Source organism: Polyergus mexicanus, unplaced genomic scaffold, assembly GCF_030449975.1.
Source record: "Polyergus mexicanus isolate NDT 795.1 unplaced genomic scaffold, iyPolMexi1.0 SCAF_18, whole genome shotgun sequence".
NCBI classification, from domain to species: Eukaryota; Metazoa; Arthropoda; class Insecta; order Hymenoptera; family Formicidae; genus Polyergus; species Polyergus mexicanus.
In genome coordinates this window covers 3,645,385-3,659,276 of record NW_027223338.1, presented here as the reverse complement: position 1 = coordinate 3,659,276, position 13,892 = coordinate 3,645,385, and the positions used below count along the sequence as shown (strand labels likewise).

At 44.2% G+C, this 13,892-nt stretch overlaps 2 protein-coding genes across 2 annotated transcripts; one reads left to right on the top strand and one right to left on the bottom strand.

Annotated features, from left to right (window-relative positions):
- Positions 1-1,206: 1,206 nt before the first annotated feature.
- On the bottom strand, positions 1,207-1,959 carry LOC138941345 (uncharacterized). The gene has a single exon (XM_070310903.1). The coding sequence runs from the start codon at positions 1,957-1,959 to the stop codon at positions 1,207-1,209; it is 753 nt and encodes a 250-aa protein (XP_070167004.1).
- A 10,138-nt stretch (positions 1,960-12,097) lies between these two features.
- Positions 12,098-13,521, top strand: LOC138941343 (tropomyosin-like). Its single transcript, XM_070310901.1, has 3 exons — positions 12,098-12,126; positions 12,434-12,654; positions 12,827-13,521. Exons 1-3 carry the CDS (start codon positions 12,098-12,100, stop codon positions 13,519-13,521), a joined length of 945 nt encoding a protein of 314 aa, XP_070167002.1.
- Positions 13,522-13,892: the final 371 nt, after the last annotated feature.

Here is a 13,892-nt window from a genome sequence, read left to right as displayed (position 1 = left end):
CCGGTGTTCGATATTTACGAACCCGGAAATCTGGATATGGCTCGTATATTCGTACTATAAATTAAATCGGATTATAATATATGTTATAAGTAAGAAAATTAATACAATGTAAAATATGTGAAAATATTACTTACTCTTTGAAAAACTACCAAATTTAAGAGAACTCTCAATAGTCCTATTGACAAATCACGCGCCCATCACGACGCGTTATAAGGTCCTCGATTTAAAACTAATTCAATTAACGATGGCATTTTTTATACGCTTTTATTAATACTGCTTCGCGAATAGTCTAACACTTTCTGATGAACATCAGTATAAACGTTTTAAAATAGGAGATGCGCGAGCGATTGTCGCGAGGAAGGATACACGACCGCGATAAAGGAAAAACACGGTTCGTTCGTATAGCGTGTATTTTGCGATAGTGTGACAAATACATTTATTAAATTTATATAATTGACTCGATACATTATATAAAGTTTAAAATATATAAATAAGATTTAAAATATATAATTAAATTTATAGATTATATAATTAATTTGATACATATAAAGTGTAAAATATAATTAAATTTATAAATTATAATTAAATTTATAAATTATAATTAAATTTATAGATTATATAATATAGAATTAATCGCACATATCGCGCAAATGATCGCGTCGCTCAAACCACCAATCGTGCAAGTGTTTTCCAATGCGCAATTTTTTGCGTGATATCCGCAGCGAAAGGCTCGCAAAGCGTTTAGACTCTTTAGACGTTCGATGTCCTCGTAATCGGCGTCGATGGTCTCGACGGAGACGGTTATGTCGCGATCATCGGCGACGCTTCCTAAAATTTCGAGTAGCCATTTCTTCTTTTCGTGACCTTTAACGTAGATCCGCACTGTTGAATCGGGACTAGAATTTCGACACACGGCGTCTCGAACGAGTCTTTTCATCGACCCGTAATTCACGTGTCATCAACTAACATGCTCGTGATTTTTCAGATTTCGTTAGCAGATCCCAAGACATCGGAGGGCGTAAAATGTAATGCGTCAATTCCACATCATTTTTTAATACGGCGGCTACTTCTTTCGCGACAAATCTCTCGTTAACTACGAAATCTTGAAGATCGACGAAGATCGGCGCGTCCATCGTCATCGTTAGCGATACTCGAAGTGTTCGCTTCTAGATTATTCTCTCTATATTTTTTCGAATATTATCGCGCCTATACGATTCTGCGCACAACGTTGGTGAGGGGATTATACTCTACAACTCGATCGTGAATGATAAGACAATAGGCTGTGGTATTAGAGGAGACGTTTTCCTTGCAGTCGAACTCTACGCGAACGTCCACAGTGGCGCTCTTGATCGACTCGTTCTGTCGAGAACAGTCGATGACTAGGAGCGGACCGTGGATTAAAAATTTATTTAGATTTAAAAGCGCTTCATTATTGTCGCATCCGTAGTACGTTTTTCGAAACTTTGAATACATATCGTATAACACGGCAACTTTGTGTTTATCGAAATCTAGATTCATATCGTCGGAAGGAAAAAAATCGGAATTAAGATACAACTTGACATTAGTCAGTTTGCAATCATCGAATAGAGAAGGCTCCTCGGACAGAACGTTCTTCTTTCCGGACTGTAACGCGAAGATAACGTATCGCGGTTTCTCGAGTTGCGTCGCCGCTTTAACAGCCCACGAGTGTTTGGTCGTGCTCTGTAAAAGTGGAAACTCGTAAAGATCCCATGAGCGAAAAGCAACGCTTAAGTATCGTCCGCTATCCAACGTGCACAATAATCCTAATTTATTAATATTGTTGCATCCCTGGATTATGCCCGTCTTCGAGAGATCGTTTCTAAGCACGTTGCCGGGGAGTTTGCTATTAAAACAACGGCGGTGTGTTATTTTCAGTCGCCATTGAGTTTCGTGACGGATGTCAATCCGCGCGGACGTGTTTAAAATTATTAACGACATTTTCTGTTCTCTATTTCTGTGAATAGTTATGGTATAGTTCTGTTTCATTAAAGTTCTTGTTCTTTCATAACTAAGAGTTCTTATTTACGACACGAAGTGCCGGTTGTGTCTTGCGTGATTCGATTTATCTCGATTCTGATCCGCGGACGCAACATTTGGAGGCTCGTCCGGGATCTAGCTGGACAATGTAACAATTTTGAGAGAGTGCAAAACGACCTATGGCGTCGGAACAGCAACAAGATCTTACATCTGGGGTTGTGACGCGGAAACGAGCTGCGACTCCGCGTCGAACTTCTCCAGAAGCGACAGCGTCAGGACCGACATTAGAGCCGATCACACTCCAATCTGCGTTGCGGGAGATTCGGCAGCTCCAAGAGGAACGGTTACAGCAGCTGATCATGAGGCGCAGCTGCAACAGCGTGAGGAAATGCTTCGCGGAATGGAGGAGAGGATACGACAGCTGGAAGACACCGATAACCATAGCCAGCTAAGTCATTCTTATAATAGAGATAATAGAGAGGGGCATACTGAGCGCGGAAATTTTAATAATAGAAATAATGATTTACATACTGAACACGGAAATTTGAGTTTAAATGAATGTGGTTATAAATTGAAACCCGATAACTTTGATGGAAGTGTCCCTTTGCGAGAATTCTTTACTCAATTCCATCTGATAGCTCGAGCGAATAGATGGTCTAATTCGGTGAAAACGGTTGTTTTGGCATCATGCTTAAGGGGAAAGGCGCGTTCCGTATTGGACGGAATTTTTGAAATTGAAGATTTAAAGTTCGAAGAGTTAAAATCCAGGTTAGCATTGCGTTTTGGGGAAGGATATTTAGCCCAAACATATTACATCCAGTTTTCCAATAGAAAGCAAAAAGATTCAGAGGATTTAGCGATATTGGGCGCAGATTTAGAACGATTGTCGCGATTTGCTTATCCTGAATGTACACAGGAAGTAAGGGATAAAATTGCTTGCGCGCAATTTATCGCGGCGCTATCAGATGGATTTATTAAGCGCACACTTCAATTGGAAAATGTAACATCTTTAAAATTGGCTATAGAGAGGGCTATGGCAGTTAGAGTTATACAGGAGAATAGTTTTTACAAAAAGGAAGATGAAAGAAATAATTTTAAATTTAAAAATAGGAAAAATAAATTTATGTATGACAAAAATAATAAAAATGCAAAGAAAATGGAAGAAAGTAAAAATGTTGAGAAAAGTAAATATTTTAATAAAGCTCGAAGAAATTTTGTGCAGAATAAAGAGTGTTGGCAATGTGGAGCACAGGGACACTTTTGATCGGAATGTCCCGCTTTAAGAAGCGAGGAAAACAAGGTTTAGTCGAGCTTTTCGGGGCGAGTTCGGCTAACAAAGTTAATGCCCCAAAAGTGACTTATAAATGTTCTTCTGTAAATAAGATTATGAAAAATTTGTTTAGTTATAGGGGAAAAATTGACGGAAAATTTTGTATGTTCAAAATTGATACAGGTTTTGATATTTCTATTTTAAATGAGAGATTGGTTGAGGGGCTTAGTCGGAAGGTTGATGAAAATCATTGTAATTTAGAGACAGATTTTTTAGTTAGAAAAGTTATCGGAACCCAATAGGGAGTAATGTTTAGATTTTTAAGAGGGAAATATTAAAATATTAATTATTATGTGTGTGATTATTAGGATATTTGTTTTGTTGATAAGTGTATTATTTGGTTTTGTATTTGTTGTGTTCAGCGAGAGCTGTTCAAGATTGAATTCTTGGAACATTTTGAGATGAGAGGATTTGAACATTTTTTTTGAAGACTGCCTCACCCGCGGTTTTTGAGCTGTGGTTTTCCCAGGGTCTTAGGGCCTTAGGGCGAATGCCGAGGCAGGGGCTTGAGGAGTCCTCTTTGGAGGATGTCGCGTCCACAGTAGATATCCCCCTCTTGTCCGAAGATTTGCGGCAATAACGTTAAGAGGAGAAATTTCCGGAGTTCGAGAGGGACTGTACGAAAGATATCAGTACGCAAAATCGGGAAGAACATTGATAATCGATTGGGTCCAAGATGGCGTATCGCTCGGTAACCTGGACAGGAGTCCAAGGTAGAGCAGAAAGATTCGTCGGAACTCTGGAGTCGTTATGCACTGGTGGAATATTTCTCTCCATTTCTGTTTGTCGAGACGACAATTTTGGAGAGGGAGGGCAATGTTGCATCCCTGGATTATGCCCGTCTTCGAGAGATCGTTTCTAAGCACGTTGCCGGGAAGTTTGCTGTTAAAATAACGGCGGTGTGTTATTTTCGGTCGCCATTGAGTTTCGTGATGGATGTGTCAATCTGCGCGGACGTGTTTAAGATTATTAACGACATTCTCTGTTCTCTATTTCTGTGAATAGTTATATATCAGGTATATAAATATGAAACCGGAATTTGCCCATAGATAATCCTAGCTGTCAATGTACAATAGTTACCGTCAAACCGCGTCATTGGCGCCATTTTCTTGTTTTGACATCTGATAAAGATTTTCAACTCACAACAATACAAGTTTCATACAACAGCATAGTTTTTAATAGCGTTGAACATGTCGAATTTTGTGCCTGGAAACTACGATTTGCGGACAGCATTGATTTTCTGTTACCATTTGAAGAAAACTGCTGCAGAATCGCATCGAATGCTTGTCGAAGCTTACGGTGAGCATGCTCTTGGTAAATCACAGTGCTTTGAGTGGTTTAAAAAATTCAAAAGTGGCGATTTTGACATGAGAAACGGAGAAGGGTGTGATCTATTATGAGCTGCTAAAACCTGGCGAAACCGTTAATACTGAACGCTACCGACAACAAATGATCGATTTGAATCAAGCTTTGCGTGAAAAACGACTAGAATATCAAAAAAGGCAACACAAAGTGATTTTGCTTCATGATAATGCACCATCACACACAGCAAAACCGGTCAAGGAAACGATTGAGGCGTTTAGTTGGGAAACACTTTCGCATGCGGCTTACTCACCAGACTTGGCTCCATCCGATTACTATTTATTTGCATCGATGGGACACGCACTTGCTGAGCAGCACTTCTTACGAAAATGTACGAAAATGGCTCGATGACTGGTTTGCCTCAAAGGAGCAACAGTTTTTTTGGAGTGGCATCCACAAATTGTCAGAGAGATGGGAAAAATGTATAGCTAGCAATGGGCAATACTTTGAATAAAATATTTGTTATCATTTTCATACAATAAACGTGTATTTTCTATACAAAAATTCCGGTTTCATATTTATATACCGTTCTGTTTCATTAAAGTTCTTGTTCTTTCATAACTAAGAGTTCTTATTTACGACACGGAGTGCCGGTTGTGTCTTGCGTGATTCGATTTATCTCGATTCTGATCCGCGGACGCAACAATGTCATTTAACACTATATGAGGCATTCGCCACTATATTTTTAACATAACAATTTTAAGTTCTTGCGTTTCAATCAATATGATACAATTGTTATCGTTGCATATTAAGCGTGCTCGTATTAAAATAAGTTCATGTCGCGCGTTAATCACAACGCGCTTGTAATTCTCACAAAAACCTAATAGCACGTGGAGAGGTACGCAAAAGTTAAAATCATGGATCGACGGGTGAGTTACCGCCGATAAGGCCCATCCGGCATTCTTTAATATTTTGCCTTCTCGACCGTTAGCGATGCGTAATTCTTGATCGTGCTCGTTATCCCTACATTTCTGCTTCGATCGATCTCTACACCGTCGAACTCGTAGCGAATCTCCTCGAACATAAACACTGCACAATTATTCACCATCCTCGTTACCGGCGCGACTTGCCCTTGCGTGCTCGATGACTCCTTCGATTCGAGTCTACCCTCGATATAGAGAAAACTGTCGCACGGTAACGTGTACAGATCCGGCTGTTGTATAGGAATTCGTATCTCGTTGCTATTCCCAAACGTAGTATTGGCGTAAGGATTGTACGTGTGAGTCTCGATCTTAACGATGTGATCGTCGAAGATCGGCTCCCCACCGATGCTTAAAATGTCACATTTCGTTTTACGAAAAAACTGTCCTTGGCACGACAAAACCCAAAGAGCGCAGAAAAGCCGCGTTAGCGACGGTCAATCTTCTTTCCTTCTTCCTTTTCTTTTTCGCGTCTAGGGACGACGCGACGATGGGCGCATTTTTCGCGTTCGATCCGTTCACTATGAGCATCGCGCGCCTTTTTATCGTTTTCGCCGCACGTGCATACGAATCGTGATCTCCTCGCCGCGAAAATCGATCAATTTTCCGTTTTGATCCACAACACGCACGTTTATATCGGTAATGGTTCGCACGATGATCGGAAGATCAATGATCTGCGCCGGAATCTCCGACACTTTATATCCGGGTGGAACGTTAGGCGCGAATTCGTGTATAGTATGCGCGGATTTGTCGTTGTGATACGCTCCTGTCGTAATGTTGCACTCTATTCGAATGAGATTAATAGCCATAATATTTATCGGTTTATCGGACGCGTACCATTTATTCGGCTGTAACACGCGAGATAAGAAACCCAGTAGCGAACCGATGTTATCAGATTTTGTGAAATTCACTCAAAACGCGCACTTAATCTCGCTTCTCATAGTATTATCATTACCGCGAAGCATTATGGAACTTTCGTCTTTATCACCATTTTCATCGTCTTCAAAATAGTCGTCGCGATCATCGCCAACGTTATATATATAATCGTCATCGTTCGTTTCCGATATTTTGTTTTCGTGCTCTCGTTTCTCCTCTCTCACTCGTAGTTTGTGACGAATCGCTGCTCTTAGATACGCGTTTATAGCGCTTAATTCGTAAGATCCCAGCGTGATAACCTCATCGTTATTGTCGAAATAAAATTTATTATTCGTGGAATTTACATTCGATATCGTGTTATAAGTTTCGAAATTGGTTAAACCTAACTCGTAATCATCGTCGTTTAAATCCAGAGGCGAAAAATAACTCGCCGCGAGAATACTGCTTCGTCTGGAAAGAGTGAGAGTCAGCGACATGGTCGGCGAAAGCGATCGAACTGCGCTCGATCGATGAATGATGGCCGATATTATAGTTGGCGATTCCTCCAATCAAGCTTTCTGAGAAATCGAAGACTTAATTGCCAGCAGATATTCTGATCGCGCGTCTGCTCAGAGCGACGATTGTACCGAATATTCGCATCGCGCCCGAGATAACGCGCGAGTTCGCGCGGAGGACGAAGATTGCCGAAAGCATCCTCATAAATCGCGTCGTCCCCTTTTTTCGCGTATGCTACCCAATGAGTATCTGGTCCGCACGCATTATCTAAATTTACGATGCCGCTTTCATTGCGGCGCGCCCGCGACGGAAGTGCGTGGCGCATAAACACGCCTCTAAAGTGAGGCACGCGCGAGAGTATCGCTGTGCGATTTAACTGTTCGTTCATCGTTACTCCGACGGATGGGAGAATCTTTAGCGTCGGTTTACGCGAAGTTTTTTTTTAGCGTTTCCTCTTCTTCTCGTCGCGGACACGCCACTTCCACGCTTGTATGGTGCGAGGTATAAACCATGACCTTCCATTGTGCGATTGTGACGTTGCAGTTCCTCTAACTGTTGTCGCGCCGCTTTGTTATCGTTCATAGCTTTCGCGATTCCCGCTGCTCCTCCAGCCAAAGAATCGAGAACTCCCAATAACGGCAACAGGGGCAAAAAGCCGCCGCATTTCGCTATCGGAAGCGACCTTTTCCTTGTAGCGGTCATTCTCCTTTTGCTTTTTTCTCTCTTGATTCTCGCCATCCCCATTCCGAATTTCGTTTTTGATTTCATAGCCATCCATACGGCTGTCGCGGCGGTTCTCTCGCCGAGAGTCGAGTCCCTTGCCGTGACGCGCTTGCGCGCTTTTTCGGCGAGCGCGCGGTCGGCGACGTGTTGATCGGCTAGCTCGCCGCTTCGCGAGTACGCGATGTCGTGCTTGCGGCAGGCCGCGTCTAGAGGATTGATCCCTCGATCGCTTCGCGCAAGTCGCTTCGCGAGACGAGTACCCGGCCCACAAAATTGATATCCGGGTATGTGTAATTTGAAGGGGAGCGCGTTTATCGCTTTGTTCAATAAGCCAGCTCCGCTAATATCACCGATTACACCGTATCGCCGCTTCGCGAATTGCATTCGCAGCAATCTTTAACGAACGGCGCCGGGCCGTGGATGTGCGTTCGTTGCCAAGTGGCTCCAGATCCACTCTTATATGTTCGGGCAGTTTTTCCCACAATCGTTCTACATAGCGACCGAAGTGCTTTAGCAAGAGTACCTTCGGGATAAACCGTAACTGATCGGTGGTGAAATCAAGAATATCATCATCGTCTACTAGTAGAATAAACATCTCGATTCACCGCGCGCGATTCGCTACTGCGCGATCGATAGCCATCTATTCGTATATAAATAAAAAGTTCTCGCCCTGCCTCGCGCGAGTGTACCGCGTACGCGCGCGGCGAGAGGGATGCACTTCGTGCGACAACCGATCGCGATAAAGATAACAAACCTCGATGATAGGACGCGACCGTCGAAAGAAGCGCGCAGACACGGTTGTTTATTACTGAGCGCTATTCGCTGCGTCATTTGTGGCCCCTCTAGTTGCGGTAAAACGAATACGCTGATAAGTTTATTGGAGAGCCCAAATGGCGTACGCTTCGAGAACGTTTACGTTTATTCGAAGTCTTTGAAGCAGCCTAAATATCAATATTTAGAAAATTTATTAACACCGATGGAAGATATAGGTTATTACACATTTTCCAATAACTCTGACATTATCTCACCCAGCGAAGCGCTTCCAAATTCGATATTCGTGTTCGACGATGTAGTGTGCGAAACAGGATGCTATCAGAGAGTATTTCGCTATGGGTCGACACTCGAACATCGATTGTTTTTATCGGGAGTGGTGCACTTGGACACAGTATAATTGGACACGGTGCAAATGGACACGTTACAAATGGACACGAGATTTTGCACACGGTTCAATTGGACACAGTGCATTTGGACACAGTAATTTTGGATACAGTTGCTTTTGGACACATAAAAAAATACGCATCGTTTACTTGGACACCGCTCAATTGGACACTGTTTATTTGGACACCGTTCGTTTGGACACAGAAAGATGCGCACCGTTCATTTGGACACCGTTCGTTTGGACACCGTTATTTGCCCACCGTTCGTTTGGACACCGTTCATTTGCCCACCGTTCGTTTGGACACCGTTCATTTGCCCACTGTTCGTTTGGACACCGTTCATTTGCCCACCGTTCGTTTGGACACCGTTCATTTGCCCACCGTTCGTTTGGACACCAAAATTTGATTTAAATTATACGACGTAATCCACACCAAATTTTTGTTTTAAATAAGAAATAGGTTTGGGTTAGGTTATATCTTTCGGAAGTGGAGCCCCCCCGCAGGGGGGGCGGAACCCACTGTATCCATGCATGACATCCAAATATGCGAAAGGCTAAACAAAGTGCTAAAAGAAATGTAAAATTAATGACATCAGTATCAGAGATATATAAGTATGAATATATTTTATTTTGACAGATATTATAACCTTCAAATGTATCTCCTTTTCACGATTTCATATTTTACATAGATTTACCAGTATAAAGTGTTATAAGAATACTGATTATATTTTCCCAAAATGATTTTTATTTCTCTCCATCTGTTAAATATTCAAACAAACAGTGCGCATGTTTCTGTGTACAAATGAACGGTGTCCAAACGAACGGTGGGCAAATGAACGGTGTCCAAACGAACGGTGGGCAAATGAACGGTGTCCAAACGAACAGTGGGCAAATGAACGGTGTCCAAACGAATGGTGGGCAAATGAACGGTGTCCAAACGAACGGTGGGCAAATAACAGTGTCCAAACGAACGGTGTCCAAATGAACGGTGCGCATCTTTCTGTGTCCAAACGAACAGTGTCCAAATGAACAGTGTCTAATTGAGCGGTGTCCAAGTAAACGATGCGTATTTTCTTGTGTCCAAAAGCTACTGTATCCAAAATTACTGTGTCCAAATGCACTGTGTCCAATTGAACCGTGTGCACAATCTCGTGTCCATTTGTAACGTGTCCATTTGCACCGTGTCCAATTGTACTGTGTCCAAGTGAAGGCCACTCGTTTTTATCTGTGTCAAACGTACGCTAAAATACCAAAGCATTTGATTCGAGATAACGGGACTCTTTTGATTCTCTTTAAACAGGATGATACTAATTTGCGCCACGTATATAACGATCACGTGAACACAGATATGCCGTATGAGAATTTTCGCGCTCTATGTCGCGCCTGTTGGCGGTATAAATATGGTTTCTTAGTAATCGACAAAGATAGAAAAGAGGGTTTAATGATTTCGCTGTATTGTAGAGCGATTAGTCGTCGCGAATACGTCGAACGCATCGATCGCTCTTTTTCGCGAGCGAAAAGAATCAATTCGTTAATCGCGATGGCTACGACTAATATCAGCGAACGAGAAAAGACAGCGAAAGAGATCGCTAAGACTCGCGCGTCGATTCGTAAAAAACAGAGCGTTAAAGACCGGCAAAATAGAGAACGAGATCGCGATGGAAGCCGTTTCAAACCGATCGTCGAACCGCTGCGACGCATCGCCGAACACGCCGAGCGAGATGGGATCGAGCGAGACGAGATTAAACGTGAAATGATAAAGCGGGACGCGATGGACACCTCGCCAGCGACAACGAGCATTGAGGAAAAATGGAAAGAGGAAGCGCTGACTCCCGCTTTGAAAAAATCCAAGGTGAAACAAATACGAGCGCGACGACGATTGGACGCTGTCTCTACTCCATTAAGCGAGTATTCTACCGAGAGAGATTTATTCGCGCGGGATGAAACCGAAGAGGAAGCGTTCGAAACCGAGAATCTCGAATCGCCTTCGACATTCGAAATGCCTGTTAGGCAAACTTCGCAAATTTCTCAAGGTCGTGAAATATCGCGCGATCGACTAGGATCGTTGTGGCGAAAATACATGGGAGCTCTCCTCGGCGGGGAAGCGCCAAATGAGATGGATCATGTTTACGAAGTATTCATCGATAGGATATTCATAGATAAAATTAAATACATCGGTACCCCTGGTTTGTACGAATTGATCTTTATAAATGTAACGATGCACCCCCCATCGTTACCCGACAAGTAGCCAGCCGGAAGTCTGCCGCCCGGCGAACACCAGCTGGGCAGTGGCAGAGGCGCCTAGCGCCCTTTTTAATACTTAAATTATCACCGTTGCGATAAAACAACCGTACGACCGTTATACGGCCGCCGTTACGCCGTTATACGGCAAGCCGAACACAGCCGAACGATGCCGGAAGATCCCGAGCGTCACCCGCCGAAACGCCGCGTCGTTTCGCCCAGGGGAAGCAACGCGTTTACCGTAATTACCCGCCAAAAACAACGCGTCGTTATTCCCACCCGGGGGCGAACGACACAATTACCGATAGACGCTCGGGTATAAAAAGACAGCGTTTCGGCATCTCATTACCAGAACGATTCCTGAATCCGCTCGAGCAGTACGCTCCGAGATACGATACCAGAACCGATCCCGAAATTCGCAGCAACGACGGAACGTGAGGTTGACGTGTTCGCAGCCTCCGTCGAGCATTCTCGGTTTCCGTGCAATCTCCGAAATCCGCACGTAAATCCGACCAACTCGACGAGAGCGGAGTGTTCGCCGCTCTCCTAGATTACGGTCTATTATCCGACCGCTCCAGCCAGCCGGACCGTGGATTTGCGAGTTCGCTGCCCCGTTGAGCTTTCTCGACTCCGCCAAGCTATCCTCGACTCCGCGTACGGAAACAGGGACGGAGAGTTCTCCGCCCGATCGAGGGTACTCGATCTCCGATCGCATTCCCCCTACAACTGGGAATACGCGCATAATCCCGCGACAAAGAGCAACCACGTTTTACGATACTTGCGAGAATAATCACCGCGCCGAAATACCTGTCGCATACTATTCCATTGTATTCCGCGCACCGTCAAAACAAACACGGCCTTGCCGTACACACGCCGACCGACCGCGCCCTGTTTCTTGCGCGTCTCGCGCGCCGTAAAAATAAACACGGCTCTGCCGTACACGCGCCGAACGACCGCACCGATTTCTTGCGCGTTTCGCGCGCCGTCACAATAAACATGGCTGTGCCGTACGAGTATCTTAAGCGGTTCGATATATCGAACCTCGCGCACCGAATAACGAACGCGCATTACATCTAACGCGTTGCATCATCCGTCGCGCGCTAACGTCACACAACCTATTGTAAATAGACCATTGCCGAAAGAAGCAAATAAAGACGATACCTTCTAAATCTTTTCGTGTGTCTCACCTTTTCACGAGCCCTGATTCCGATCGAGTTCATCCGCGCGCTCGCGAAAAGTAACCCCGTTACATGAAAAATCCCGATAGTCTCATGTACACGGAAAAAGATAAATTAACATACAAAAATATATTGTTAATGCGAATGCTCATAGACGCGACCATGATGCTAGAAAATCTGTCTTAGGAAATAAGGGATACAAATACAAATCCATTATCGCTCCGCTTATTTACGGCAGCGGTGCGAAAAAAACTGGCGCGGGTCGCGTACTGTCAACCATGCGAGTCACGGATGATAAAATCGATTACATTTATTGGGATGATCCGAACGAGTTAGTGGATCGTCTGCGATTACTGGATGCTTCGCGTCGAGCCGGTAACAACGCTCACGAAAACGAGATTCTATCGATAATCGAGGAGCTTCGCGAAACGGGAGCGATCGTATAAATTGGACTGTCGCGTCGACGACCGTCGCAGTCGTACGCGGGATTCGCGATGTCCGTGAGCAAATTCGGCACACCTCTAAAAAACCGCGGCTACGACGCGAGAACCGGAAAGACTACGTCCGGCTATCGAGTCTCTGCGAAATTACGTGCGCGATAACGCGTTGTGTCTGAGCTCTTCCATCGAGTATGACGCAAGAGAGCGCAAGATAAAACGTCTGGCTCAGCCGGAGGAGGACGCTGACGGAACGAGTAAAAGCTACGTCGAGGTAATAACAGCGCAATTGAGAAAAGACGCGAACGAGGCGAGGCAAGGCGTCATTCTACTATTCGCGAGACTTGCCCAGCTTGATAACGCATTGGGTAAACGAATAGACGCCGCGGAGAGTTTTGTTTCTAAAATAGAAACACGCAATAATGTTCTGAGTAAACGGATAGACACTGTGGAAAATTCCATTTCGAGAACAGAAGCGAGTACTAACGCTCTAGGTAAACGGATCGATGCTTTGGATAAACGAATCAACTCTTTAAGCGAACAGTTCGATGCCGTGAAAAAAACGATATCGCTCAACGCGGCCGAATCTTTAACGAGAAACGAGAGCGATCGTAAAATACAGTTTAATCAGGGTAAAATAATACAGGAACTGACCAAAAAATCGCGTGTCGCGGAGAACACCGCGACGAATGTTGCGGTGAAAATACTGGAATTGGAAAATTCAACATCGCAATTAAAGAGAAACATAAATGAGCTATCAGAAAAAGTGACGGAACTGATGAATAGAAAGAAGAGAGAATTATGAGCGCCGAAAAACGAAAATTAGTCGAGGAGTTGCACGCGCCAGCGAGAAGAAACTTTCCGCGTCGTCGCGTCACGGTGCGCGGGTACGACGATCTGTGGCAGGCGGATGTGGTCGAGATGCGTCCTTATGCGAGACTCAATAAAGGTCACAACTATATACTCACCGTTATCGATGCATTAAGCAAATACGCGTGGGCCGTACCGCTTAAAAGCAAGAGCGCGAACGAGGTTATTCAAGCGTTATCCAAGATAATGCGAGATTCTAAACGGTGTCCGAAAAATTTGCAGACCGATAAAGGAAAGGAATTCTACAACGTCGAAGTGCGAAAGTTCACGGAAAAGCACGGAGTGAATCATTACTCGATGTACTCG

What these genes read in the sequence shown, in the direction of transcription:
- LOC138941345 (XM_070310903.1), bottom strand. Translation starts at nt 1,959, where the DNA reads ATGTCGTTAATAATTTTAAACACGTCCGCGCGGATTGACATCCGTCAC.
- LOC138941343 (XM_070310901.1), top strand. Translation starts at nt 12,098, where the DNA reads ATGGCTGTGCCGTACGAGTATCTTAAGCG. An exon ending in CCGTACGAGTATCTTAAGCG is followed by an intron (nt 12,127 to 12,433) that starts GTTCGATATATC and finishes GAATGCTCATAG; the next exon opens with ACGCGACCATGATGCTAGAA. An exon ending in GGATGCTTCGCGTCGAGCCG is followed by an intron (nt 12,655 to 12,826) that starts GTAACAACGCTC and finishes CTACGACGCGAG; the next exon opens with AACCGGAAAGACTACGTCCG.